General features: G+C 38.1%; 4 protein-coding genes across 7 annotated transcripts; 1 reads left to right on the forward strand and 3 right to left on the reverse strand.

The window, feature by feature from the left end:
* Positions 1 to 1,246: 1,246 nt before the first annotated feature.
* LOC133835109 (calcium uptake protein 1 homolog, mitochondrial) lies at positions 1,247 to 5,871 on the forward strand. Its single transcript, XM_062264995.1, is given in 9 exon segments — positions 1,247 to 1,801; positions 1,872 to 2,031; positions 3,316 to 3,438; positions 3,440 to 3,479; positions 3,597 to 3,634; positions 3,693 to 3,807; positions 4,232 to 4,392; positions 4,799 to 5,258; positions 5,319 to 5,871. Coding segments are annotated over 9 exon segments (1,569 nt in total). The 5' UTR covers positions 1,247 to 1,484; the 3' UTR covers positions 5,474 to 5,871.
* A 249-nt stretch (positions 5,872 to 6,120) lies between these two features.
* LOC133835106 (zinc finger protein 853) lies at positions 6,121 to 9,751 on the reverse strand. Of its 3 annotated transcripts, none has more exons than XM_062264992.1 (3): positions 9,613 to 9,751; positions 7,949 to 8,666; positions 6,121 to 7,372 (listed from the first exon to the last, which is right to left on the reverse strand). In XM_062264992.1, the coding sequence occupies exons 1-3, from the start codon at positions 9,688 to 9,690 to the stop codon at positions 6,366 to 6,368; spliced, it is 1,803 nt and encodes a 600-aa protein (XP_062120976.1). In that variant the 5' UTR covers positions 9,691 to 9,751; the 3' UTR covers positions 6,121 to 6,365. The 3 variants fall into 3 exon arrangements, with proteins under 3 accessions (XP_062120976.1, XP_062120975.1, XP_062120977.1); XM_062264991.1 differs by having other exon boundaries at positions 9,598 to 9,751; XM_062264993.1 differs by lacking the exon at positions 9,613 to 9,751 and adding an exon at positions 8,901 to 9,549 and having other exon boundaries at positions 6,122 to 7,372.
* Positions 9,752 to 11,074: 1,323 nt separating this feature from the next.
* LOC133838256 (uncharacterized) lies at positions 11,075 to 14,735 on the reverse strand. Of its 2 annotated transcripts, none has more exons than XM_062269314.1 (3): positions 14,577 to 14,735; positions 13,071 to 14,084; positions 11,075 to 12,444 (listed from the first exon to the last, which is right to left on the reverse strand). In XM_062269314.1, exons 2-3 carry the CDS (start codon positions 14,054 to 14,056, stop codon positions 11,808 to 11,810), a joined length of 1,623 nt encoding a protein of 540 aa, XP_062125298.1. In that variant the 5' UTR covers positions 14,057 to 14,084; positions 14,577 to 14,735; the 3' UTR covers positions 11,075 to 11,807. The 2 variants fall into 2 exon arrangements, with proteins under 2 accessions (XP_062125298.1, XP_062125290.1); XM_062269306.1 differs by lacking the exon at positions 14,577 to 14,735 and adding an exon at positions 14,410 to 14,465.
* Positions 14,736 to 15,032: 297 nt separating this feature from the next.
* LOC133838266 (ubiquitin-conjugating enzyme E2Q-like protein CG4502) lies at positions 15,033 to 27,544 on the reverse strand. The gene is made up of 5 exons (XM_062269327.1): positions 27,175 to 27,544; positions 17,740 to 18,226; positions 16,660 to 16,783; positions 16,248 to 16,597; positions 15,033 to 15,796 (listed from the first exon to the last, which is right to left on the reverse strand). Exons 2-5 carry the CDS (start codon positions 18,138 to 18,140, stop codon positions 15,712 to 15,714), a joined length of 960 nt encoding a protein of 319 aa, XP_062125311.1. The 5' UTR covers positions 18,141 to 18,226; positions 27,175 to 27,544; the 3' UTR covers positions 15,033 to 15,711.
* Between the last annotated feature and the right edge of the window lie 315 nt (positions 27,545 to 27,859).

Here is a 27,859-nt window from a genome sequence, read left to right on the forward strand (position 1 = left end):
TCAGAACTTTATTAATTATCAGTTTAATTCAAAAGTTATTTGACTAAATATCACAAAAGTAATTGGAACAACTGTCGCCGTCATGTAGCGCTGGCGCCATCTATGGCTAGTAGGCTACAACGCGACCATCTGCAAGTACTTTAATCGTTCAAAATAACTACGCATACATTACGCATACGCATTGAAATTCTGCTAAATACGAAACATTTCTTTAATTAATACAATCAGTTATTCAAGTTACGTAGTTAAAGCTCAAAATTTATCAGTTATAAAGCAGCGATACTATACTGCCGCCATCTGTGACAGCAGCAGCGTAAAGCAGCTATGGCTAGCGCCATCTATGGCTGCTCAGCGGAAAATTGCGTAAGTAAGTGTGCAAAATATGCGTAAACGTAAGCTAAGCTTTGAAATATTGCCTAATAACTATTAGTTCTTAAATAATTCTCAGCATTCTGTAATTAATAATGCCGACAAGTAAAATGTTTCCGTTAACCAAAACTAATGCCTGTCAAACCCCCCACAATAACAACAACAACCAGAAAGCGAAGTTAACATTATTATTAGCGCAATGCAGTGCAATAAATAAAGACCGCCCAATAAATACATCAACGTGCGCCAATCGGGGCGTGTGTTACATTAATCAAAATGAAATTTCACCGTTTACCGCTCATCTCGTTGTTGTTATTGTTGTTGTGTATTGGCGTGTAACGTGCGGCCAAATGGACATTGCATGCAATCAGCATTTCAATTTGTAAAGACGCCCACAGAGAAGAAATTTGTATGTGTGTGCAAAGTGCAGCGCAATCGTAATATCTTGATAGAGTGATTGATATGCTAAGGTGTGATGCGTGATATGCGTGTGTGTGTGTGCGTGACGCTTCAGCATACGCGTGTGTGCGTGTTGATCTTAGCGCGGGTGTCACGCAATTTATTAATCGTTGTAAAAACATAGAGCTGCACATACCTGCACATAACAAGTCTACTAGCAGCTAGAAGCACTTTTTTACTCTTTTAACTTTATACTTAACACTTTTCAACAAACACTTTTTAATTTTTCACAATTATTTTAAACCCCGTCTTGCTTTTCGCTCAAAAGCCTCGCGCACTGTACTACCAGACCGTCGAAAAAACATATTATGGGGAGCAACACAGCGCTGCCAGACAGCTATATTATATGCAGTGAGGAGCACAGGTTTTCTCTTCGCAGCGTTACCAGTGCGTTGCTGTTGCTTGTCATTAGTTAATTCAGCATTTATTTCGCAACTCTTCAATTAAACTACACATGTCTAAATTTTTGTTAGTAAATAGTAAGCATAGTTCAGTGCAAAATATTTGCGTTCAACGTAATTGGCAAAGGAATGTGCGGTCAGCTGTTGTAGCGTGCAGTGTTGTTAAGCGAGAAATTTTAGTGTTAGCTCACCAACGAATGCGAATGCGAAAAACGCAATAAACGCGAATAAAAACATTTATAGTTTGTGCAAAAAATGTCTGTGCTGCGTTTTTTGGTAACGCGACAGGCGCTAACGGCGCTTAGCAGACGCGCCACACTGCCCGCCCCAACCCTATTCCAAAATTCACGTACATACACAACGCTGTATAATTATTGCAATAGGAATCAAATCATAGCGAGCACAAATTCAACAATCACAACAACAACGGCAAATCAAAGACAACTTCAACTACAGCAAACACGGGAGCACAAGCGTTTTGGTCATGGCGAGGAGAGAACGCCGAAGGTAACCAAATACTTCCATTTCATGGTTATCACATTGTTTGTGATCTCCGTGCTAGATTGGGGCAAGTAAGTATTAAAAACTTAATCAAGACCAAAGCAAAACTATGTATAAATAAAAATTCTATTCTATTTTTAGAGTAAAGCGCTTGCTCATGCCAAAAGTTGACGCGGATGCGGGTCAGCAACCAACGAATGGCGTTAGTGCCGGCGAAAGCGACTCCGATAGTGAGACCACCGTCGATGCCGATGACAAGCTCAAAACGGTCAAGGAGAAGATCGGTTTCCGTGAGCGCAAAGTATGTTAACGGCTTTTTAAAAAACCTAAATTCGCTTTCTTCTGTACATAGTAATATGTCTCTATAGAACTTGGTTTTACTTCATTTTCATTCGTAAGACAAAATTGTAAATAATTGTTTGTAGCAGCTTTTTTAAAAACAAAACTCACTTCAAATTTTGTAAAAGTTTCGATTTAAGATACTTTATTTGCGTATCTATGAAAAACGACTACTCTTTAAATTACATTTTTACTGTGTAGAATAATTCTTTATAAAACCCTTTTAGACCTTAACAACTCATTTAATTTAATTTTTTGCAAACAACTTCTGTCCTTAATTCTAATGTTTGCCGTGTAGAATAATAGGCTTTTTAAAACATAACATACTTTTTTTACATGTAAATAAAATCAAGCTGCACGTGTAGATTTTTGCCGTATAAAATAGTTTTTTTTAAAAGCTTTTTAAGAACTAAACTCACTGTATAATTTACTTTATATAAATTTGTATTTATGTATAAATATCATACAAAGATAACACTCTAAATTCTCTTTTTCTGTAATAATTCTGTGTACAACTTTATTTTATTTTCAATTTCTTTATATATATCTAATATGTATTTAAATTTCTTTTACTATAAATACTTACTTTCTGCTATATAGAATATAAAACTTATTTTACTTTCATTTCTTTATGTATATTTAAATTTCTTTCTTCTTGTATAAAACAAAACTGCGCTTTCAAATCTTTCTTCTGTGTATAAGACTTTATTTAAATTCCATTTCTTGATATATATATTCTTTGTTATACCATTTTTATTTCTCTTTATGTTCTTCACACATTTTCCGTTGCCATCTCTCTGTCACCCGACACATCAACAACACTCCCCCAAAAAACAAAATTCCCAAAAACCAGATAATTGAGTACGAGAATCGCTTAAGGCAATATTCGACACCAGACAAAATCTTTCGTTATTTTGCAACGGTGCGTCTACAGGATGCGACACAGACAATTATATGCATGACACCCGAGGACTTTTTTACGCTCGATCTATCCGGGCATGAAGCAACCAGATGGTAATTCAGTTAGCAACTCTCTCTCTCTATATATTATATATAAACGTTAAACATAAAGACTGTAAATACTAATACAATTTCCATAGCGTCATCCTCCTAATATCACTTTAATTTCCATTCTGTTTTGCCTTTTCTCTGCCTGCGTTATGAAAATTCCTTTAAAAAAAAAGAAAAGAAAAGAAAAAACGTATTTTATAAGTAATATTAACTTACTAAACCGATCGTTGCTTAGATCATTGAATATGAGAATCGCATCAGGCAATTCTCAACGCCAGACAAAGTATTTCGCTATTTTGCCACCATCCAAGTGCCGGTGGCCGATGATCGACATGAGGTCTACATGACACCAACCGATTTTTTTGACTAGCATGACGCCAGGCATGAAGCAACCAGATGGTATGTGCTCTCCTAATCTCAATTCAAATCTCATTGCCTTTGCAGTCGTCCAACTAACTAGTGTTTGACTCTTTACAAAAATACTTTTCGCTGAACAAGATTAATTCTTTCTTTCAGGTCTGGGATTGGATCAATACAGACGCTACGATCCTAAAGTAAGTTTGCTATATCTTTTTTAATTATTTGTACTCATTAATCAGTTTTCTTTTGCAGTCGGTGGGTGAGCAGCTGAATCTGCAGCTGGAGCGGGACAGCATCTTCTACAAACTTGGCTCCTTTGGCCTCATCACCTTCTCTGACTATATCTTTTTGCTCACCGTACTTTCGAGTAAGCATCTAGTTTATAGAAACATTAATATTATTTTCTTAATTTGTAATATCCAGTATAATAACATTCAGCAAACTAGGAATACTAAACTGTGTTTAGTTGAACTTATTTTAGAAATTTTAATTAGGTTTCAAATCACTTTTTACATTTCAAACTAGAATCTTGGTAGATATTTTAATAATTCGATTATTAGTTATAATAATACGATTGTAAAGAAACAATTTTGAAGATCAAAAATTAAAAGTAGCTTTCTTTCACTTTAGTGATTTAGGTTCTATGCTGCTCAAATTAATTAAAGAATCAATAATTTCATCTAGGAAGAATCCAAATTGTGAACGTAAATTTAATTTACTTCATTATAATTAGCAACATTTAATGATTATATACAAATTTGATCACACTTTACTCAATAATTTTCTTGCAGTTTCCCGTCGTCACTTCGAGATCGCCTTCCGCATGTTCGATTTGAATGGCGATGGCGATGTGGACTGCGAGGAATTCGAAATGGTGGCGACTCTTGTCCGGCAACAGACGAGCATGGGAACACGACATCGCGATCATGCCAACACCGGGAACACGTTCAAGGTAAAGCAGCTGTCTCTCAATCTAATCCAAGAGCAAAAACCAAACAAAAAAAAACCGAAGAAAAGCATTTACTGTATACTTTTGTATATTCTCTCAATATCTCTTGGCTTTATTCCTCTATATTTTTTGTACACGCGTGTCCGTTGAATGCGTGTGTGTCGTAACTGTGTATATAAAAAATAACTACTTCACTTCCTTTTTTGTGACTGCATCTTTGCCAGTCCCTGAAGGTACTTTTGTGTCTATGTAATTAACCAAACGCTTTAGCTTTCCATCCATTCACGTTCATTCTAACACTATATAATTGTATTTTGCACCCCGCACCCTCATAAATATTATTAATTAGCGATTATTTCACATGTCCCAAACAATTGTAATACAAAGACATTCTCCATTTTTGTGTTAGGGCGTCAATTCGGCATTGATCACGTATTTCTTTGGACCCAATATGGATGAGAAGCTGACCATCGAAAAGTTCCTCGACTTCCAAGAGCAACTGCAACGTGAAATGCTCTCGCTGGAGTTTGAACGGAAACAACCCAACGAGGAGGGCAACATCACCGAAGCGGACTTTGCTGAACTGTTGCTCGCCTATGCGGGATATCCCCAAAAAAAGAAGCTCAAGAAGTTGAAGCGTGTGAAGCGTCGTTTTCGTGATCATGGCACTGGCATTTCCAAGCAGGATTATCTCGACTTCTTTCACTTTCTGAACAACATCAACGATGTGGACACGGCGTTGACTTTCTATCACATTGCGGGCGCTTCGATTGATCAGAAGACTTTGCAACATGTGGCCAAAACTGTGGCCGCTGTCAATCTCTCCGATCATGTGGTTGATGTGGTCTTTACCATCTTTGATGAGAACAGTAAGTTGAATGATTTCATTTCAATTTTAATGGTTGTTAATACATTTATTCCATTTTTAGATGACAACCAGCTGAGTAACAAAGAATTCGTTTCGGTCATGAAGAATCGCGTGCAACGCGGTTTAGAGAAGCCCAAGGATACCGGCTTCCTTAAGATGATGCGTTCAGTGTTCAAATGTGCCAAGGAAACCAAACCCGTCTTACTTGACATTTAGAGTAATTGGTATTGGAATTGGAATTGGAATTGTGGATTGCCAAATATTTTCCCTCGCTCGATTTTTATTGACCTTCGTGTGCTCCAAGCGCCTTCACTTAGTCATTTTGCATACGCTTGCTGTTATTTTTATTATTTTTTCTCCGTGCTACTATTTATTATTTTTAGTTAATGTTAGGGCTAAATGAAATATTTATGCAGTTTAGTTGAATGTACCAATGATTCAAAAGAGAAATAACAATCAATCAATATTTGTCTTCTCAATTGTTTGGTACAGTTTCAATTATTCTGCATATTGTTCTTTAAATAAAATTTCATCAGATATATTTAAACACAATTTTGACGAACATCTCTTGTGCACTTAATACGTTTAGAAAATATCTATTAATATTTATCATATTAAATAATTACAACAAAATATAAATGCTAATGTCTTATCATATAAATAAAGTCTTATTTTGCGTTGTGGGGAAATACATATAAGCAATATTTTTAAGCAAAATATTAGGATTACTCTTTACCGCTTAAAGCATTGAAAGTTTTGTTTCTTTAAGGAAAATACAGCCTGGGAGTGAATGATGTTGATTGAAGAGTCAGGTTTATAGCCTATCGAAAATTTGGAATGCATGCAAATAAATGTCTCCATAGTATTTTATATACTATAAACGAGGGTGCGTGGCTAAATTCTAAGCTAAACTCGAGCTTTATAGACTCATTAAAAGTCATATTACAAAGTTTCATAGCTCTAGCTCTTATAGTTTCTGTAATCCAGTCATTTAGAGATGTGGACAGACGGGCAGACAGAAAGCTCTTTAACAATGTTACAACCTAAAAAGCATTTTTAATTAACAGGCTCGCAAAAAACTGCTCTAACCTTTGCAGTACATCGTGAACTAAGCCACTTCGACTTCCTGATCATCGTCCTCCACATCATCCACACTCATGCCATACAGTTCCAAATCGTGTTGCTTTAGATGCGCTGTATACGCATCCAGGCGTGTAAATCGACTCTGGCATTCACAGCACTCCAGCCAATCCTCCAGAGAGCTTTCCCCATCATCACTGTCCGAGGAACGCACTCTATGCTGAGCAACAGATCCCAACTCCAATGGTGTCTCATTGCCATGCGTCGCCTTGTGTGACGTGTAATGCAAGTAGTCCTTATACTTGGCTGGACATCTCAGGCATTTATACCAGCGTTCTCGCACATGGGTCACCATATGCTTCTTGAGCGTGGAGCACTCCCGAAACGGCTTCCGGCACTTGGTGCAACTGAAGGGTTTCTCTCCCGTGTGTATCATGTAGTGTCGCTTGAGATTGTGCCGCGTTCCAAATGGACGATGACAGAGCGGACAGGGATAGGAACGTCGATTGCGGGAAGTTCGCGCTGGCAACTGCGACACTAAAGTTGCATCGTTGCTCAGCGACGAGGAAGAGTTCGCGCTGCTGTAGCTCCGCGGAATGCTCGAAATTGTTACCGATGCACTGGGAGGTGGCGTTGGCAATGGAGGCACCAAGGTGACCACCAGCAAGGGTGACGGCGGGGCAATTAGAGTTGTGGCAACTGGTGGAGGCGACATCAACGTATCATCTCCTTCCTCTTGATCTGTTTCCTGTGCCTGCTCTGGCTCTGCTTCTGGTTCAGCCTCTTCATCGTCGTCATCGTCTTTGTCCACAGCATTCACAACTTCTGGCCCATCTTCACAGTCCTGAGGATTGAGCAACAGATTCTTGCCCTCACATTCCACACAGCGCGTGGAGTCCTGCTCCATCGGTGGATACAAGTGACAGATCATGCAGATATAGCGCGGATCGTTCATGTGACGACGTCGATGCTTCTTCAGATCGCTGAACTCGCGAAAGCGACGCTCGCATAAGTCGCATGGAAAGGGACGTTCTCCTGTTAAAAAAAATAAGAAAAAACCACATTTGATTTCATTTCATTTAAAATACAATCTAGGAATCAATCAATGAATCAAATTTGTAAATTTGTACTTTAGGAACATTTCTTGCGGCTTGATAAGATTTTTAAAAATATGCTTGCTGTACTAAAAATTTTAATTTATGTGAAATTTAAGTCTGATAAGTTATCTGTGATAACTCCAAAACAAACCTAATATAAATTATTGCATTTACTTGTGGTCTTAAGGCAGATTGATTAATAATGGATCAAAAATATACAAAACTTCTAAAAATGTATCCAAATACAATATACATATGTACATACATAAATAAAATTTCTATGATAAAGAAGAATTTTTGTCTATTGATAGGGTTGATCTTTGTTAAAAATGCTTAAAAGCTTTAGTGATTTCAGATTTCGAATCAATTCAAGAAGTATTCAACTTTAGATCTTAGATAACATTTGATACTCGAATGCTGCGGCAATTAGAGACACGCTACTTAACCAATTGGAGCCCTATTCTCTGTCTTTCTCTCTTTCTCTTTTTTTTTTGCTCTTTGAGTTGCGACTCACCTGTGTGTATCATCATGTGACGCCGCAAATTGTAGTTGGACTGCACTTTCTTGCCACACGCTTGGCACTGATAGAAATTGCGACCCCGTCGCTTCACATAAGGTCTCGTGGGTCTCTTCTTTGTTGCAGTTGCAACCTCTGGAGGCAGTGGCTGCAAAAGATTCGTCTGCTCGTCATCATCCGACTGCAGCACGATGATGTGAGCCGGACTCGATCGCAGTTCACAGCTGAGTGGCAACTCCTTCTCAGCTATTGTCTCCTGCTCTTCCTCATCGCACTCACTGTCGCTCAGCTCAATGCGTGCCACAATGCGATGTTGTTCCACGGGCTTGGGAATCAACTGTATATCAGGTGAGCATCGAATTGCAGTCTCATCATCATCCAATAGCTCAATAATCTGTTGCTGCTGCTGCTGTTGTTGCCGCTGTCGTTCCCTTTCCTGCTGCAATTCGCGCTGTAATTGTTGTCGTTGTTGCTGCTGCTGTTGTCCAATCTTGAGCAGCAAGCTTTTAATCTTCGCATCATCAATCGACACAAAATTCTCTTCGGGCTCGTGATATTCATAGCTGATCGTCTGTTCGCTCGGCAGCAGCTGGCAATTCGTTTCACAGCAGGCAGCTTCTTCGCAGCAGCTGCCGGACGTAGCACAGCAAGCGGGTGGGACGGGGGTGCAGTCGCTGCAGCAATCAGCACAGCCGGCGGACGAAAGCTCCATGCTCTGCAAAGGAAAGCAAGTGGAAGAGTGAAAGGGAGTGTAAGTGTAAGTTGAAAAGAGCTTTCGCTTTTAAAGAGCGAAAGAGAAATGTAATTTGAGTGATTTAATAAGAGCTTTTTCCGAGAGCTTTAGTTGTGCGCTGTTGCGCCTGTGTATATGCTATGCTTATTAAGTTAATTAGCATCCTTGCACAATTAATAACATAAACAACATTAAACAATTCACAAATAAACAAACCTTGCCGCAGTACATTCAACAATTGGCAAACGAGCAAAAAAAAAGTGATTTCTGCTTGCTTTTATTTTTATTTCTTTTTTGCCGTGGCTGTTTCGCGTTGTTTGTTAGCCGAGGCCGAGAGTGAAGAAGAAACTGGATTCGCGGCTCGTTCGCCCGGGCTCAGCAACCTCGACAAAACGCCAAAAGTCGAGTTTCAGTCGACGTCGACAGCGCGACGTCTCTGAATCAGCGAAGCGAAGCAACAACAACACAATGGGAGCAGTAGCAGAAGCAAGCGAAGCGTCGCAGTCGACGTCTGCGTTGGCGCTGCAGGCTTTTTATTTTTAATGCACACGCGCAAAACCAAAAACAACAACAAGCGACGATCGTTGGCGACCCGGCAAAGCGAAGCTGAAGCTCCTCGTCGTTATTGCTTCGCTGCCTCTGCCTCGGTCGTTGTCGCTGCCTTCTCTCTGCCCACACACACTCACACACCCTGTATATCGATGGCGCGTTGCGTGCGTTGGCTGTTAACTTGATTTTTCTTCAGGCGAACAACACAAAAGCGAAAAACAAAGAAAATGCGGCGCAGGGCGAAACATACACAAAACGCGACGCGACCAGCGAGAGCAAAAAAAGAAATAAAATACAAAAACAACAGCAACAATGAATAAAATCGACGAAAAAAAGAAACCAGCGAGCGCAAAACTCAACTCACGATTTTCAAGATTACTTTTCGAGTGGAGCTGTTGTTGTTGTCGACTGAAGCAGCGGGGCAAACGAAGTTGTCGTCGTCGTCGGCAAGCCCCATTAAAGCACGACCGAAGCGGAGCGAATCGTCGTGGTCCCAACCAACCAACAACAACACACATATCAGCAGTAAAAACCCAACAACAGAGACAGCAACAGAGAGGCAGAGCAGCGCGCTGCTGTCGAGCAGCGTAAGCTCCGTGCGCAACCGTTTTGCTTTCTTGCTGCTTTTGCTCTTTTTCCTTTTTTGCAGCAGGCTTTTGTTGTTGTTGCTCTCTTTGGGCTTCATTGTTGAAGCGTTACTGACGCGTCAACGCTGGCTGCTGCGTCAGCCTGGCGACAGTGTTGAGCAACGCCACCACAAAGGGGGGCCCTTGCACAATGCTGATTAGTATGCATTTAATGTGGGTGGTTGGCATCTAAGCAGAGCGCGACGTCATGCTAGTGATGGCAACAACGCTGACCCGTTGCCGTCTTCGGTTCTTTCCTCCTTTTGCCATCCCCGCGATTCGTGACTGCAACTCGACTCGAATCGACTATGAAACTCGTTTTAGATCAAAAACCACACACGCCCACTCAACCAACTCAGCCCAGAGACGCAGGCTGAGGGAGTCTCGATCAGCACAAAAAAAAAGACAGCGTTTCAAGTGGGGAGCAATGCTCGGCGCTCCCAAAGCGCCAGGTGTTCGAACTTTTCTGTTGTCTACCTCACTTTATAAGGCTTGCCAATGATATCACACAGCCAGACATACCAGTAAATACAATATACATACATATATTCTGAAATATACATACACATTTATACTACATAAATGCAGCAGATTAGAAAGAAATTTTAATGGGAATTTGAAATGGAAGCTAATTTCATTGGAATTCTAACAAAACTGATGAAATTGAACTAATTCGGATTGCGAAAAAAATCTATATGTATGTATATAATTTATATATTTATAAATATGTTATTTCACTTATGAATGTGAGATATTTCCAATCGCAAAATATAAAAATGTTTTTGTCCATTTGTATAATTGAAAGGGGTGAGAGAAATAGTTGGAATCTTTAATTATATAAAGTGAATAATTCTGTTGCTATTATAAAATAAAAGATAAAGAATAGATAAGGTGTTGCACTTCTAAGTTTAAAATAGATATTTTCCATATATGTATATATTAATATAAGATTTATGGACTTGATTTTAAGAACACTGCAAACTTCTCACAAAATGAATGTAATGATAATAATACACTTTACAACCTTATATTTTAAAATAAATGTGAGATCGTATAGATTAGTTAGACCCAATTTTATATTTTATATAAATTATTTGTTGGATTAATTTAAGATCTAATAAATCGGAAAGGCAGAAATTAAGAGTTAAACTTAAGAATAATTCCAAACTATATAATATGCCAACTCTGATAAGTCAATTGAATAAAAGTCTGTAATTAATCTATTGAAAAAAACTCTTTTATTATGCACTTTTTGTGTTTGACAAAGAAAACATCTTGAAGCTAGGTTTTTGTTAAATTCTTCAAACGATCCAAACGCGTTATTTTTTGTTGTTTCTTTTGGGGATGCAATCGTTGGACAAAAAAAAAAAAGATCATTGGATATGCGCAGATATCCACTACACATAAATCGTGGGCATATATGTAAGTATATAATGTTTGTATATATAAGTATATCTAAAAAGAAACATATTTGGCAAAATTGGATTGGTACTACGAGCTAAGCGGGCTAAGAACTAAGTGTAAATCGAGCTACAAATCTAGCTACATATCATTATGTATATTTTTTATAGATACGTGATTTTAACTCTCATAAGAATATGGTCGGCATGACGGCTAATTGAGACATATACACAAAAGATGCAAAGATGCGGGAATACAAGTTAAAAACTGATATGAAAAAACAACAAAACGGACAAAGTTATAATGAAGATGATATGCAAAAACTCGAGTGTAAAGAAAACTGATGTGAATCAAAAACTTAACTATGTACAGTGAAAAAGTATCTTAAGAACTAAGGCGACATTGGGTGGGTGCTTGCTTGTGTTTTGTGTGTTTAAATTTGTAACGCTAAATTTCGGAATTAATATATATCTCCAGGGTTAACTCTTGGGGCTCTTGCTATATATGTTACAGTTACAGTTGCAATCCTCGACGAGGGGGAAATTGCTTAAAGCTTTTGCTGTACATCCATTTTGGTGGATGACTGTTTGCTTGGCTCCAGTTTCTCGTGATTTACAATGAACTTCTTGGCGCCAGAGAATCCCTGCTTATTGATGTAGAAACTCTTCTGGGCCACATCATCGACCGCAAGCCGATTGAGGAATGTGGCTGCCGCCTTGGCGCCACTGTCGCAGGAGGAGGATTCAATGCTGACGGTGGAACAACCACCAATGGAAGACGTTTCACTTTTCGCATCGTCCATCAAGGTGACATCATCGACCATGTCGTTGACCAACAACTGCGGCCCACCCAATGACGATGCCGTCGACAGTATGGACGAGGTGCGACTACGACACGTATTCGTTTCGCTCTCCGGTATCGAGATACCCTCATCAATGCTCTGACTCTGACTGTTGCACATCGCATCCAACCCGTTGCCGGTTAACACGCTGCTGGGTGAAGCGGACACCGGTGATGGGCAGCCGCTGCTGCTGCTGTTGTTGTTATTACTGTTGCCGGTGGCATTGTTGTTGGTGCAGAGCTTAGAGATAAACAGCTTGGGCGTAATGCGACCATCGTAGGTGCCTGAATCGGGGCTGGGACAGACCGACGATGGCGATTGACACACGGGCGATGAGCCACGGCTGCAAGGGAAGGGAAACGTTGCATTAAACTGATTGGGATTTAGAAAAGTTAAGGAAACTACAAAACAGTTAAATATCCGGTTATCTATAAAATTGTCTTTCATTGTTTTTCTTTGTTTCAGTAGTAAAGATATGGAATTGAACTGCACTATTATTTTGTAACATATAATCACATCCATTTGTGAAATTTACATATATTTTTCAAAAAAAGTCGAAAAGAAAATTAAAGTTAAGGGAACATTTAGTTTGTGTTTTATAATTATTACATCCTAAAGTTTGGTTTTTAAACAATTTTCTAAATTTTTTTTAATTGGATTTTCTTGTAAGGATGTGGGCGTGACAAAATTAAAAATGTACTTTAGTTGTCGTCAGCACTAAACTGTATTGTCAGTAAGTTTGGCTTCTCTAACTTTAATAGTTTAGAAGATCTAGCTGTTTAGACGGATGGACAGACAGCAAGGCGGATGGTTATCTTAACATTCATCAAGAATGCAATAATTTAAGGCTACGCGGTTGCTTTTTACAGCCTACTACATAAATTTGTGATTGCGATTAGCCTCCATTACATTACTAAAATATGCATAGCAACATTACTCAATGGTAATCTTCTAGAGATTCGCTCTCACCTGTCTGTGAAGATCTTCTTGAGCGGCGGTGGGGAGTAGACGCTCCAGTTGCTCACGCCCGGATAGTTGTTGTCGCTGTCCAGCTCAAACTTGCGCTTAACCGGTCCCAGCGACGACGGACGCATCGCAATCGGCGACATCGAACGCCTGGTTGCGAAAGTGCGACGCGTCGGTGACGGCGAATAAGGCAAACGAATGCCAGCTCTATTGCTGGTTGGGCTGGGCGAAGAGCAACCGCTGCCCACTTGAGGCAAGACGACTTGCAGTGGATTCGAGAACTCATCCGATTTGCAAGACCAATTCTCGGCCACCAACGTGAGATCCTCCCAGCTCTGTGAGATCTTCAGATCACGATGCACTTCACGCTCGTGATTCACCTCACGACTATTTAGATCAGCGCATTCCTCCTGTCGCAACTGTGAGACGCGTGGCGTCAAACACAAGGCAGACGCAGCTCCTCCAGCAGCACCACCCATAACACCGCCTCCAATACCAGCTGCGGTCAGTGCGGGACTATAGCTGGCGGAATAGCGACGTGCACGTGGCGTAAATACATTGAACATGGGCGCTGGCGATACTTCGCGTGAATTTGGTTGCGAGCGTATGTGAATATTTTTACCAAAGCAATCGATAGTCAAATTACTGCGATGACTTGGCAGCACTTGGCCTTGGTCCTTCTTTGGCGTCTGCTCGTGTGCGTGCCTGTGTGCATGATCGTGTTTGTGTTCGTGCTCGTGCTCGTCGTGTTCGTGCTCGCGTGCTGCGGCTGCAGCGGCGGCGGCAGCGCGTGTTGTCATTGGCGTCAATTTGCCAGGCAGAGCGGTGCCGCTGCTGTTGGTGCGTATGATGGGCACACTTAAGCAACGTTTGAGAGTCTTTGTTGTTGCTGGCGGTTCCAAAGTGTCCATGGCAGCGACGCCGCCGTCGTCGTTGCTGCTGCTGTTCGTCTTACTTGGTTCGTCATTGCTGCTGGCGTTCGTATCCATTGAATGCGTTATTTCTGCGTTCTGCGTTCTATAAATACATGTAACAAAAACAACTATTTACTATTTAGGCGCTGTGGGTATTTTTATGTTTTGTGGGTTTCAATTGCTTGCTCTATACACTCACACACACAACTTACACGCAAGAACAACACACAGCTTGTTCTTACTCGTTCACTCTAGCGCACACTCACACACACAGTCAGCTGTCTCATGTTGAGCACTGCCTTGGCGTCCAGTTAGGATTTTGTCCACACACCACATTCTCTTACAGTGTCGCTGCCGTCACCGTCGACGCCGGCGTCAGCAGCGTCGTCGATGCTTCATCCCCCTTCCCATCGTTACTTCACCGTCACCTTTTTTTCTCACTGATGCCAGCGCTTTTTTTTACTGACATTTTACGCCGCTAAATTGCATTTAGCGCAGGCAAATTGTGCGCAATTTAGTTGTGCCACAGCTTGGGGCTGCTTTTGGAATATGTTTGGCAATGCCACAACTTAGCCAAATTGTTTAATTTACTTACAAAATGATGTCCTGTGATTGTTAATTTTCTGCAGCCCGTTTTGAGTTTTTTCGTAGTGTTGGGCAACGACAGCTGTTTGGTAGGCATAACACGTTCCAACTTACGCACAAAATGAGCAAGCGTTCCTCTTTAAATTACGTTGCTCGCGGTAAAGAAAGTCTTATTGCGTTTCAAATTATTATTAAATTGTACAAGAAAATATGCTTGATTTACGTGAGCAACACATTTCCCTAAACCATCTTTGTTGATGAAACGCGTGGCGTCGATTTAATCGACGGCGTATGAAGAGTCGCACTGTTATGCTTGACCACAATGTGGTTTCTTTTCCTTGCTGTGCAACACTGACACAGCGCGCAATTCAAAATGCCAGTGCAACTGCATGTGAAACGTTTACAGATCATAAAGTATGCTCTAAAAATGGATAACAATTTTTAATTAAGAATACTAGGCAGCGACACACAGAGAAATATATATTGTATTTATTGACTATATGCGAAACTTAAGAAAAATATGTTCATACATTTTACATCGTATGCCAGCTGAAGATGCAAATTTGACTTTTTTGTTTGTTTAACTTAACAGAAATCACAACAAATTATAATAACACAGTTGACTTATGCATTTCATTTTTTTTGTTTAGCTTAACTGTAAATAAATATGCGTATGTGTAGAACTTAAATGGTTATTGAAGAATTCACATAATACTCAGTTGAAATATGATTTTTTTTCTTATTTTGTTTTTAGTTAATTTTCATTGAGATGACTACAGCTAAATTACATGTTAAGCTAAGTTCTTTAGTTGACGCCAGTTTCCTGCTAAACTTCTCATTCTGTTTATGGATGGTATTCATTTGCGACAATTGAAATCGTTTACATATTTACTTGACTACATTTTTCCGAAGTAGAGAATTGAAAAATCAGGAAAAGCAATCTACAACTAGTTTGTAGTTAATCGTTTCTATATATGTATATATATATATATTGTATATACTTTAATATAGTATTTTTAATGAGCGGTGAATGGAAATCGGAGTTGGAGTTGACTATGTGTGAGTTGTTTGTTGTTGTGGTTGTTATTGGCAAACGCAAGAGCTGGCGCTGAGCAGCGCGGCGGGATTCATCATCGACTTCAGATTTAACCATCGGCCAGAGCGGGCGTAACCCAGCCATATTTCTCGTGTGTTTTCACCAGCGACCGGAACGATTCCTCCGCCTGACGTCTGCAATATTAAAGGTAAGAGGAATTTAATTAACATGTAAGAGAGGCTTAAAGCCGAGGAAGCCCGACTTTGAGATACACACTACTCATTTCATAGTTAATTACAAACAATTTAATGGAACTCTGAAAGATCTTTTAGAGTTGTTTTTCAATGGGTTCTCTTTGAATTCTAGTTTACCCTACTACCAAGTTAGCTACAAGTTTCAAGATAATTAAGTACACATTTAAATTAATTTTGAAGAAATGCATTCTAACTAAGCAAAGCTAGAAATATTCATTAAAGTTGTTCGGTGGTAGAAACTTTGATACCCACATTTCTGTCCAATATCTTAACGTTTATGCAGACGGACAGACACAGAAAGGCAGACTATAAAATTCTTGCACCCCATGAATAGCGTGCATAATTAAAGTGCCACCGAGTGGGCGGGACTGCAAGTGTTTCAAGGACGCACCGACTAAACTCCTTTGTACTTTTTGGTTTACGCGCAATGCGACCCTGACCCTTGACAACGCTGGCCGCAAACTGCATGATGACCGCCTCCACAGTGTAAGCGCTGGCCCAGCCACGCGGTGTCAGCAATTCCATGCATATGGCGCCGCCCTCCATCACATAGCCCTTCTCGATGCGTGGCTCCACCACACGCATGAATGGCGGCGCAAATGGAAAGTTATCGGGAAAACTCAAATGCAACAGTATGGCGGTCACGCCCATCTCAACCATATCGCGGGCCAGCGGCGAGTCCGGATCGATGACATGCAGCCGCACATGCCACTCAAAAAGGCTATCATTGACCAGATCCACCTGTTGAACAAATAGAAATCGATTGTAATTGAAGTAGAGCTCTAAGATTTGTGTATACTCACCGTAAAGGTGGCATCGTTCTTGCTCTGCAGGCGTTCCATTTCGCGGTATTCCTTCATCAGGCGACGAGAGCGTATGGTCTGATCTGGAGCTGTCACTAGCGAGCGGCTATTAGACGGTGCAACTCTGTGGAGCAAGTAGATGGTAATGTATCAAATGGTCAATATTTAAATTTAAAAGATATACATAATTCTTGTCTATATTATACTGAAATTCAAATTTATAAATCTGTATTTTTATATCGACACTTTTAATACAACAACTATTCTACACACAACGAGTTTCTAGAACTTTTTTGCAACTTGTGTTTTTCGTCAGTCCCCTGACTCATTTCAAGTTATTCCCCTTTAAACATTGTTTTCTTTGTTTTTTTTTGACATTTTGCACTTTGAAGAATTCGACATTACTGCTAACAATACCACATTCTGCTAATTCGATATTAAATGATCATAAATAATATTTACGTTGCCATTCTTATTAATTATTTCCTCTTTTTTCACTATCTTCAAATTAAATTCGTAAGTTCTTCACTGCAGGTTCTGCGCTACTTTATCAGTGATACAAACTGCTCGATATATGGTGATAACATTAATAATCGCGCGACATCAATTTCTTATTCTTCAGTCAAACGATTGTCAATGTTATCGCAATTTACATGACAAGCAGTTGATTTAATCGCTAAAGCGATTGCTTCTAATCGATGTATCGATGCTTTGATTAATTTCAAATTGATTTTATTTATGAATTGCATAAGATCATTAACTTTTTATTTTATTTTATGTTAGTATAACAGCTATTAGCTATCATATTATTTTTATTTATTCTTCTCATTTGTTTAATCATTTTTTATGATGTTTCTTCTTTTGCTTACTAACAGTTTGTTAATTTTAATAAACTACTTTTCTATTTGTATTCTTTCCCATGTAAGTTTTGTTGTATTTTTAGTTGTGTGTCTTTTATCACAAACATGTTCCCTTCGTAATTTTTATATTTTCTTAACAACCAATATTTTCAATTATGTTTTATTTATTTCCCTTTTCTCTTTTACTTTCTTTTTGATGCTTTTTCGGCTTTATTCTTACTTGTGATCCTGTCGACGTCGCTTGCCTGGCGAATCGCACACCGCTTGCTCGGCTGCGACGCGCACCACGGCATTTTTAGCGTTCGTCGACTGCGCTGCTCCTGCGCCTGCTGCTGCCGCCTCGTTGCCAGCTCCAGTTATCGCTGCCGCCGTCGACGCCGCTGCTGCTGCTGTTGTGCTGGCTTCAATAACCGGATTGTTGTTGTTATTGTTGTTGCTGTTGCTGCTGCTAGTGCTGCTGCTGTGGTCGGCGCCATCAACCTTATCGCTGCTCCTATCGTTGTTGTTGTTATTATTATTGTTGTTATGGTTGTTGTTGTTATTGTTGTTGTTGTTGTTGGTGGACTTGTGGAAGATTTTGCGAAATGCGGTGACTACTCTCTCTTTGGAACGTGATGACATCTTTGCTCTTTGCAAGTATTTGTGAGGTGGACTGTGTGTGTGTTTGTGGATGTGATTTTTCAGTCTTGTTTTATAAATTGTGTGTGCTGCAATTGAAGATAACATAATATAGAGAAAATAATTATTTAATTTTTGGGAAATATGTATGTGGATTATATTTGAGTACAATGAGTGGATGTCATGTGGGACCCAATTCAATTCACTAATGGAAAGAATATAATTATTTCTAAATTTACTAAATAGTAATAAATAAAGTACATTATTACAGTGTTCTTCATATACATATACATATAAAAAAAAACTGAGAGTTCGACATAAAGAAAACTATTTGGATTTGATGAAATTTAAATTATTTTTACAAATTTTTATCAAGTAAAATTAAAAAAAAACTTTCGCAGAACATTTTTTAATTTTATTTAGTTAACAAAATTTATAGTGTTAGTATAAAATATAGCTTTAGGATTTTCTATAATCTTTTCGATATAATAATCTTCTTTGCTAAATATTAAAAATGCTTTTAAAAATGTCTTCAACATGTAAATTATTTATATACCATATTCTTATAGATTTTCTAGCAAGCTTTAATGACAGCAATTGCAGACATTTTAATAAACACTCCAGGTAATTATAGATTACAGGGTATTAGCACAAGCTTTTACTCTTTTATTGGCACATATAAAAGTGTCCCTGACCTACGCCCATTTTATGATTGCCATGAATTCTCCCACTGACCTTGGCATGTGCAATTAGCTAAGGCGTAAATAAAAATGTCAGCCAATTAAGCGGGTCGCCAACCCGAATACCCTGTAATCAAATATGCTAGTTGATAAGGTTAATAATTCATTCCAATACACTCAGCGCTGATTTTGCCACAGGGTATATATATAAAAAAAAAAAACAAATTATGAGAGCACTTGAAACTCGGCTATAAATACGACAACGCATCCCCGAGACAACAAGAATCCTTGACAACATTTGCGAGCTTATAAAAACAAGAGCAAAAAATATGTTAAATACTCATAGCCAACAGCACAACAAAAATGTACAACAACAACAACAAAAGCTCATAAAGGAGACGAGCGAGAACGATATAAAAAAAAACTTATTGCGACGCAGCCAACAGTTGATAGGCACCAATGGAAGGGGGAAGAGATTGAGGACAGAAAGGAGACTAAGCAGAAGTGGAAAATGGAGGTTGGGGGATCGCGTTGGCTGGGCAAGCAACTTTTATGGCAAAAGTTTCGCTTGCTTGTGGATGCTGTGTGGGCTCTGGCTATACCGCTGTTTCACTCTCTGTCTCTGTCTCTCTCTGTGGTCTGGCGCTGGAATGGAATTTATTTATGCACGTGGGCCGCCAGCTTAGGTGTTGACCATGGACCTAAAATTGTTGCCCTTCGCCCATAATTGCCTCTAGAGCTAAGCCCAAGTTTAGGGTTTCATTTTTTGTTGCATATTATGCTTCATCTTAATTCGCATTATAAAGTGTTGGAAATTAAGTGCGAGTGGAACGCAAGCTTAAAACTTCTCCCACATCTTGTGTGGGCGCCTAATTAATTAAACGTGTCACGCAAATTGGTAATTGTAATTAAATAAAACGCGAGTGGACAGCAAGTGTCTGGATTTTCATTTGGTTCATTTTACAAACATCTCATGGGGATTGTGTTATCCTTTCGTGGGATTTGGTGAAGCTGGCGTTTCTATGCTTGGTGTTTATTTGTAATTAGCACGATTAATTAGTAGCAAATGCCTCAAAGTTTATTTTTTCTAGGAGCTTTTCAAACTCGGCTTTATACATAGATCTAAAATTCTAATGAAATTAATAAAAGAACTTTTGAAATTTCGTTATACCCAAATTTTTGGTTATTTTATTTTTTAGATTTTAGCTACATTTTTGTAAGCTTTTTTGTAAATTGAGAAGAAATAAGATATATTAATATTCTATGTATTATTGTAAGTCTATAAGAAAAATTAAAGACATTGATTATTACATATTAAAAAAAATACCTAAACATTATTTTCTAAAACTATTTTCTTATTATTTTAACATGTTAGATATTATGTTTGCTTTAATTGATCAGATAAGTATCTTTTTCAGCAAAATAATTAAACAAACAATGATGGATCGATGTGTTGCCGAACCAAACAAATATTGTTTCTATAGTAAACAGAAATATAGATAAATTTCCAGGTTAGACTGGCTGAGACTAAAAATAGAGCAGAAAACTCATTAAGAGGAGTTCATCCAAAGGTCAATTTATTGTTGGCTGTCAATACACATTAACTTATTGGATACGAGTGTTTTCCTGGTACAACGAATGCCTTGAGGTGGCGATAACTATTTATAGATGTGCTTGCAAGTTGTGCACTTTTGCTTTCAATGGAAAAATGACAGCAGACAAGAAAAAGATGGGAGACAAATGTAACAACAGAGGAAACAAGTTTTAAACAAGTTCAAAAGAGAGCAAAAAAAGACGAAGATTGTTGAGCAAAAGCTGCCAGACATTTTGGCCTTTGACTTTTCTATTTTTGGCATCAAGCTGCGTTTGAGTATTGCACACAGAGAGAGATTCATTTAGTGAAACCCAATATTTGTCGTTCGAGTTAAGCAAATAAAAAATTGAGCATTTGACAGCTCGGAATTAATGGACGACAAATTGGCACCAAGGGTTGCCAATTGGAGCTCGAATTTGCTGTTGTTTTTCTCCCCTTTTTTTATGGGAATCTAATCTTATCTGGCGCCATGAAAATCGATAAGGAACTCACGCGATAACCACAAGCACTGACCTATCCCTGAAAATCTCTGTCCATGTTGATAAATATAACAAGCCTGACAAATTGATGTTAATTTTAGGTTCAGCAGGGTCATTAAATCAGTTCAACATTGTATAGGAATAGGAAGCGATAAAGCGTTAAAAACAAATCTATAGTTAAATGAGCATTTAATTGGGTTCAATTTACATTGGCAATGAACACAGATACAGGGTGAGGTTTATTATCCCTAGTTAACATTAGTTTAATAAATAAATATTTATTTTTCGGAACTCATACCAAAAACATTAGAATTTAAATGCTCTTTAATTCTTAATTTATTATGGTTGATATTATTAAAGTTTACTACTTTTTTCAAAACATATAGAATGGAAATTAATTGACCATGAAATTCAACGACAAAAATGAATATTCACACTTGTTTTGGTTTTGCAAACAATTAATTTACATACTGTAAATTTCATCCGCATTTCCATAGATTAGTAATTAATTTTAATTATATAGGCACCCTTTATGGGGTGCTGAACGTGTCTAGACTGAACACAACTTGTCTATTTGTGAGTTTCCCAACACTGGCTTGTTTAGTGCTGGGCGTGGGAACAACGTCACACTTCACTAGCAACTAACAACACAACGTGATTAACCAAATTGTTACTTATTCTCTAAACAAAATCTAGTTGAAATACACACACACATACATGTTGTGTGAGTATTGTGTTTGTATATGTGCGCTTATTCTTGTTGTGCTGCCATGCAAATTTTTTTTTGGGGCTGCATGCAAATCAGAAGCGCAAACACGAAACGTCATAATGAAAGCTGCATGCAAACACGAAACGAAAACACAATACACTACGTAATACGTAGGGAAGCAAACACAAACACATGTAATCGTAGTGTAAGTACATTTGTATGTATGTGTGTGTGTGTTGGTCGTAACTTCCTTTTACAGTTTGCAAGTATTTTACTCAATATCGATTTTAGCCGCGGCTTTGCAATGAGTTTTAATTGCATTTTAAATGATATGCAACATTTTTGCAAATGCGTCATTAATCAACACACAAAGTTCTTTTAAGTTCTTTATTAAAAACGAGGCAGCGCAAAAGTGAGAGTGCGAGTGCGAGCGAGAGAGCGCATTGCGTTCGCTTTTACTCAACAGTTTCTTTTGTTTGCCTCTGTTGCTCTTATTGCACTTTGCGCCTGTCATGGCAATCAGCTGTTGTGTTGTTGTTGTTTTGCTTGTAGTTGTTGATGTTCTTGTTGTTGCTGCTATTGCCACGAGCCATTGTAGCGAGAGCTTCCTCTGCAATCAATCTCGTGCACTCCCTCTCTTTCTCTCTCCCCCACTCGTGGAGAATGAAAGCATGCAAATGCACGTGTATGTGTCTGTGTCTGTGTCAGAGTGTGTTTCGCTTTTTTTTTTACATAGCATTGTTCTACTTGCACATTGCTCATTGGCCGCAGTTTCTGCTGCTGCTCTTATTGCAGCTTTTGTTCTCTGTTATTTACGACACTCCTTTTTCCATCTGTTTAATGCAAGCTAATTGAATTAAGCTCGGCTTTAAATGTGCTTTCGCATGCGTATTAATCAACGCGCAGCATTAGCTTCCTGGTTGACAGTTAACCAACCAAAGCGATAAATTGCATTGTCCCAGCCACAAAAGTTCATTGACTGTTTCCTGGGAAGTTCTTTTCATTAAAATGACTGACGGGAAACCGCAAAATCAATGCACAATAATAATTATTCGTGTATTTCGCGGAACATAAACAAATTGAATATCACGATATATCATTAATTTCATTCAAAATTGACTGAGAAAATTGTTATTCCATAAATAAAAATAATTTTGAAAATAAAACAAAATTTTTATAAATTTAAACTCATATTTATTTATTTACAAAAGAAGAATTACACAAAAGTTTAATCGTAGAATAAATTGATTAAAAATATAAGACTATTATTTTTCAACAATATAAAGTAAATTAATATAAAACACTAATATATAGTAACTTTTTTTTTCTTTGAAAAATTCCTTTCAATGTATCCTCTATACGTCATTATTTAAATTTATAACTTTTACCAACATTAAATTAGAAAATACATTATCTAATTCAAAAATAGCATCAAGCGGTATCTTTCTGAACTGATTTCAAGTAATTAGTTTCATTAATATGTTGCATAATTAGTCGCAAATAAGACAAACCCCATGCAAAACATATTGACAGAGCATGCTCGACTTTGACCTTGAAACGTATGTTTATTTATCAGTTATATGTGTGTGTGGCGCCATAACTGAAGTCGCGTCTTTTTCCCCACTATCAGGCACATTTCATTTATGTTTATATTATAATTTGAATTTTGGCTGTCGCAGCGCCTGAAAGCAGGCAACACAATATGCCTTGTTTTTTATCTCTTGCTCATCACTTTCATTTCGTCGTGGTGTGATAAAAAGGATGCAAGTAGAGGGTGGGGGGTGGTAGGGGATGATGGGGATGAGTTCGACTCTCAATGGCCCCGTTGCGCGTGTCTTGTGCAAACGGAAGCCATTTATGAAATTGCTAACAACAAGAGGCGAGAACAGCGACAGCGACAGCAACAACAACAACAACAGCAACGGCAATAACAACCGCAACAACATGAAGAAGAACAATAACCATATACAGGATACTTGGACTTGGGCGTCATGCTGACGCGTGTGTCATATGATGACGGCAATGTCTCGTCCTCCTGTCCGCCTGTCCGTCCGTCCCTCTGTTTGTCTGTCCGCCCGGGTTAGTTAGCGGGTTCGATTATGGCCCGTGTCAGATGTGAAGTGGTAATGTCAGCTCGATTGGGCGTCGTCTGAAGTGCCATTAAAGCCAAGATGAGCTGCTAACGATTCAAGGTGTTTTTCGGTTTTTTTTTTGGAGGCAAGCTACTCATGACGTTCCACAATTTCAACAAGTTGAATCATAATGTGCGCTGGGAAGCAATTTCCATTGAAATTTAATAATTCTTCTGCTGAAATTTTACTTCACAAAGAGTATTATATGTATATTCGACCTTTTCTAAGACCCAAGAAATTAAAATGAAAATTTTAATATTTAAATTAAATTTGTTTAGAGATTTTTAGGATTTACTTTTTTGAGTAGTAAAAGCAATTCAACACATTTTGGTAAATTGAAATATTCCCTTTCAGAACTAAGATTTCATAAAAATATTCTAAACAGGCATAACTTTTTTGTATAGTAAAAATTCAACACATTTTGACAAATTGAGATATTCCTTTTCAGAGTTCATTCTATTAAAATTTCATTAAAATATTCTAAACATGATTTATATTCAAAATTTTTTAATTAATCAGCACTTGAACAAAATTACAAAACAAGTTTAATTTTTTTTTAAATACATACTTTTTGTTTTTATGTTTGCTTTCTTTTCCTTTTTATATTTCTAGAATTCCCCATATTTCCTCCTTTTCAAATATTTACGCCCAAGCGAAAGCCATAAAAGATTGCAGCATAATTGTTGGTTCTAATCAACTTAACCTTTGTTTACGTCTTAACGCTTCAACTTGTGGGGCACTTGGGCACCGAAACGCTGACGTCAATGGGTCAGGATACGCGTGCGTTTAAATGAGGAAGGTGGAGACGGAGGCGGAGGAACAAAGTGCAGGCTAGGAAGGCACTTGAAGCCACCTGGCTGACATATGGCGCATGTTGATAGAAATTGTTTATCATCTACACTAGACTCATTCACCTGCTCGGGGCTCATGTAAAATTCATAAATCCCTTTGAACAACGCAATGAACTTCATCTAATCGACGGCAGGCTTTTTTCCTATTTATAGTCCTGGGAAATGTGTAAGACATGGACGTGTGGGACGATAAACAAATGCGTGTGTGTACGTGTATGTGTATGTGTATGTGTGGCAATCATGTGCATGCATAATCAATTTACGACTGTGTGAATTGAGAAGATTCTCATGAAAATAAAATGTCTACGATGCAACCTTATTATCAAAAGTTTTCTATTAAAGCTCAAAGCTCAAACAAACTGATCAACTGCGATTTAAATGCGCAACGCGTAAACTGAACCAAAGCACTCCACCTACCCCTGCCTTTTCCTCACTCCCCCCACCACCCACACCAGTCACTCCTAGTTGCTGACTGGGTTATTCATGAAGTACTGCAATAACGACAACAACAACGCTGTTAGCGCCTTGTCTCTTTGTGTGGTGTGTGTAAGCGAAATGGAGATAGCCTACAAACTTTACACGATGTTGTCTCTTTTCAACTCGTTATGCACTCGCCTCCCACTTCCGCATTCCTTCTCTGCTCACTGCATTCGCTTCCATTCATGAATAACACACAATTGAACGAACTTTGGCTTCTTGGCGTCGTCGTCGCTGTCGACGTCTCGTGTGTGGGCGTCGAAATGTCAGCAGTAAATAAAATTGGCGCATTTCGTGCCGGTTCATTTTACTCTGTATTCAGTATTCGCAGCCCCAAAATTGAGGAAAAGTATCTAATGTATGTGACATTGTTTGTAACAGATAAATATTTACATTGAAAGTGTATAAGTTGTGTCTTTATGGTTTTGGAAAATATAATTTATTTTTTATATACTGCTGTACTCTGTAAAGTAGTAAATTGAATTTACCTCAATTTGTTGATACGTTTATTTTTATAGAAATTATTAAAAATATTTTATGTTAGCAAGGAATGTCTTATATTTTACATCTTTTAATTTTCTGTTAAAGTAATTAATTACATTTTAAAATATATTGTGATAAAGTTTATTTGTATGTCTTGAAGTATCTTGCAAACGAGCACGCTCAAATTCTGCGTGCAAAGGATTTTGTTTTTCTTCTTTTGTATTTATTATCAGAAAATTATTTACAAGCGCTATAGAAGGCAGCAATGCGAGCTAGATATACAAAACAAATATATGGCAATCAAGGATTATATAAAAGTTTTTCCTGAAATACTCCAAGTTAATTGTATTTTATGGTAGACTTTCCTATAATAATGTGAGCATATACTTGTCTAATCAAGCATTAATAGCAAATTAAGATTTAATAGAATAAAACAACTTGTACTAGAAAACTAAATAAGCAAATTATTTTTCCCTTAATTTAGTCTTCTCTAAATACATAAACTGATTAAGTATTAAGTACGGAACCAACAAATTCACATATGCAGTTGATGTAATTAGTAAAAATAAAGTTTTCTGAATAAAAATAACTTGGTTGAGCTACTCTCTTTTATGTTTGAGATAATCCAAAAGCCGCTTAAAGTTTAAATTAACCTACATAAAGTATAAACTGTAAGCTTTTCTCTCACTATTTATAAAGCGCTTTGTTCTTAAAGTTTCTGTGGATGGTACAGCGCTCAAAATAAATGAGTTCCTGTTAAAGTTTTGTGTAAATGAGGTCACATTATGAACACATGTGTTGTATTAATATTTATATGCTGCTAATGAAATTGGAACAATGCCAAATCCGGATATTTCCTTAGACAGAATCAAAATAATAAAGTAACTAAAAACTGAATAATGTAATAGAGCTGCTCAAATGGAAGCTAGATAAATGTATATTTAAAAGTTCCCACGCAGGCCTAGCTTAAAGCTTTGAGCCTTGGCCCTGACTTTAGCCTTCGGTCTTTCTACTCGAAAATTTCAGTATCAAGTTCAATGAAAAGCTGACATTGAATGAACCAAGTACATAGTTCCCCCTTCTCCCGCTGCTATCAGTAACTAAACAGCAGTGCAGCTTTTAAAGCGCTCAAAACGTTTGCTGCAGAAAGCAATGTCAAAAGCTAAAGTGGAATGCATAGGCAAACACACACACAACATACAAAACAACCCACACAGGCGGGTTGGGGAGAGGCGGGAAGCTGCTGCTCAATGACAATGCACACATATACATACCAACACATAGACAAGCCAGAAGAGCTGGTATTGTTTGCGATGTGGCTATTGAGAATAGAATATAAATAAAACAGAAAAGGTGCCGAGCATCATGTAAAAGTTCAGCAACAACAACAGCAATAGATGGCATGGGAGGTTGAGGGGATTGGTGGGGAGTTGTGCAAAGCTTATAATTGGCAAATTGATGCTGACAATTGTTACGGTCACACAGGCCAAAAGAGCAGAGAGCGCCAACAAAGGGATAGATAACACACAGCCACACATACACTCCCACACATTCGCATGCGTATGTATGCATGTATATGTATGTGTATGTGTATACACACAGTCTTTTATTTATAGTGTTTGCAATACTTACCAAGCGCAATTGCAATTTGCTGTCCGCTCTCCTTATTTTTTTCCTCTCAATTTGTTCTTATCAAAATAGGTTTAATAAGCTTGTACGCTTTTTCTTTTATTTTATATCTAATTGTGCCAGTTCACTTGTTTTTTTTTTTACAGTATTATTTCACTCCCCTCACTTTTGCATTTAAATAAATATTCACAATTGCTGTTTATGTGGTTCGTGCTGCACACTCCGACGCGTCTTTTATTTATTTGATAATTTTTCGAATAATAAGTACCTAGATTAATTAAACAACTTTTTAACCGCTCGCTGGCAGAACTTCGCTGCAACACACACGAAAAAAAACCAGACGAAGGGCTTGTGGCTTTTTTGTTTTGAGCCCGAGCGATACAGCTGAAACGATTCGATATAAAATCGATTCTGCCTTCGGCAGGAAAATCGATAGAGATTAACCCAACCACTTTGACATTTCGATAATCTGCAAACTTATTAGTTTCTTATTGGACAGCGTAAAAGCTGTGTCGCAAGCTTGATACCGCTTCGAAAGCTATTTAATTACTTTAAACCGATTAAATTGCTCTAAATAAATTTAATAATTGTTAAGGCATATGAATTATCGGTAGTAAGTCATATGAACACTGCAGCTGTTAACGTTCTGCTGGTAAATACTACTTTGTTGTTATTATGGTAACTCTAA

This window comes from Drosophila sulfurigaster, chromosome 2L, assembly GCF_023558435.1.
Source record: "Drosophila sulfurigaster albostrigata strain 15112-1811.04 chromosome 2L, ASM2355843v2, whole genome shotgun sequence".
NCBI lineage: Eukaryota > Metazoa > Arthropoda > Insecta > Diptera > Drosophilidae > Drosophila > Drosophila sulfurigaster.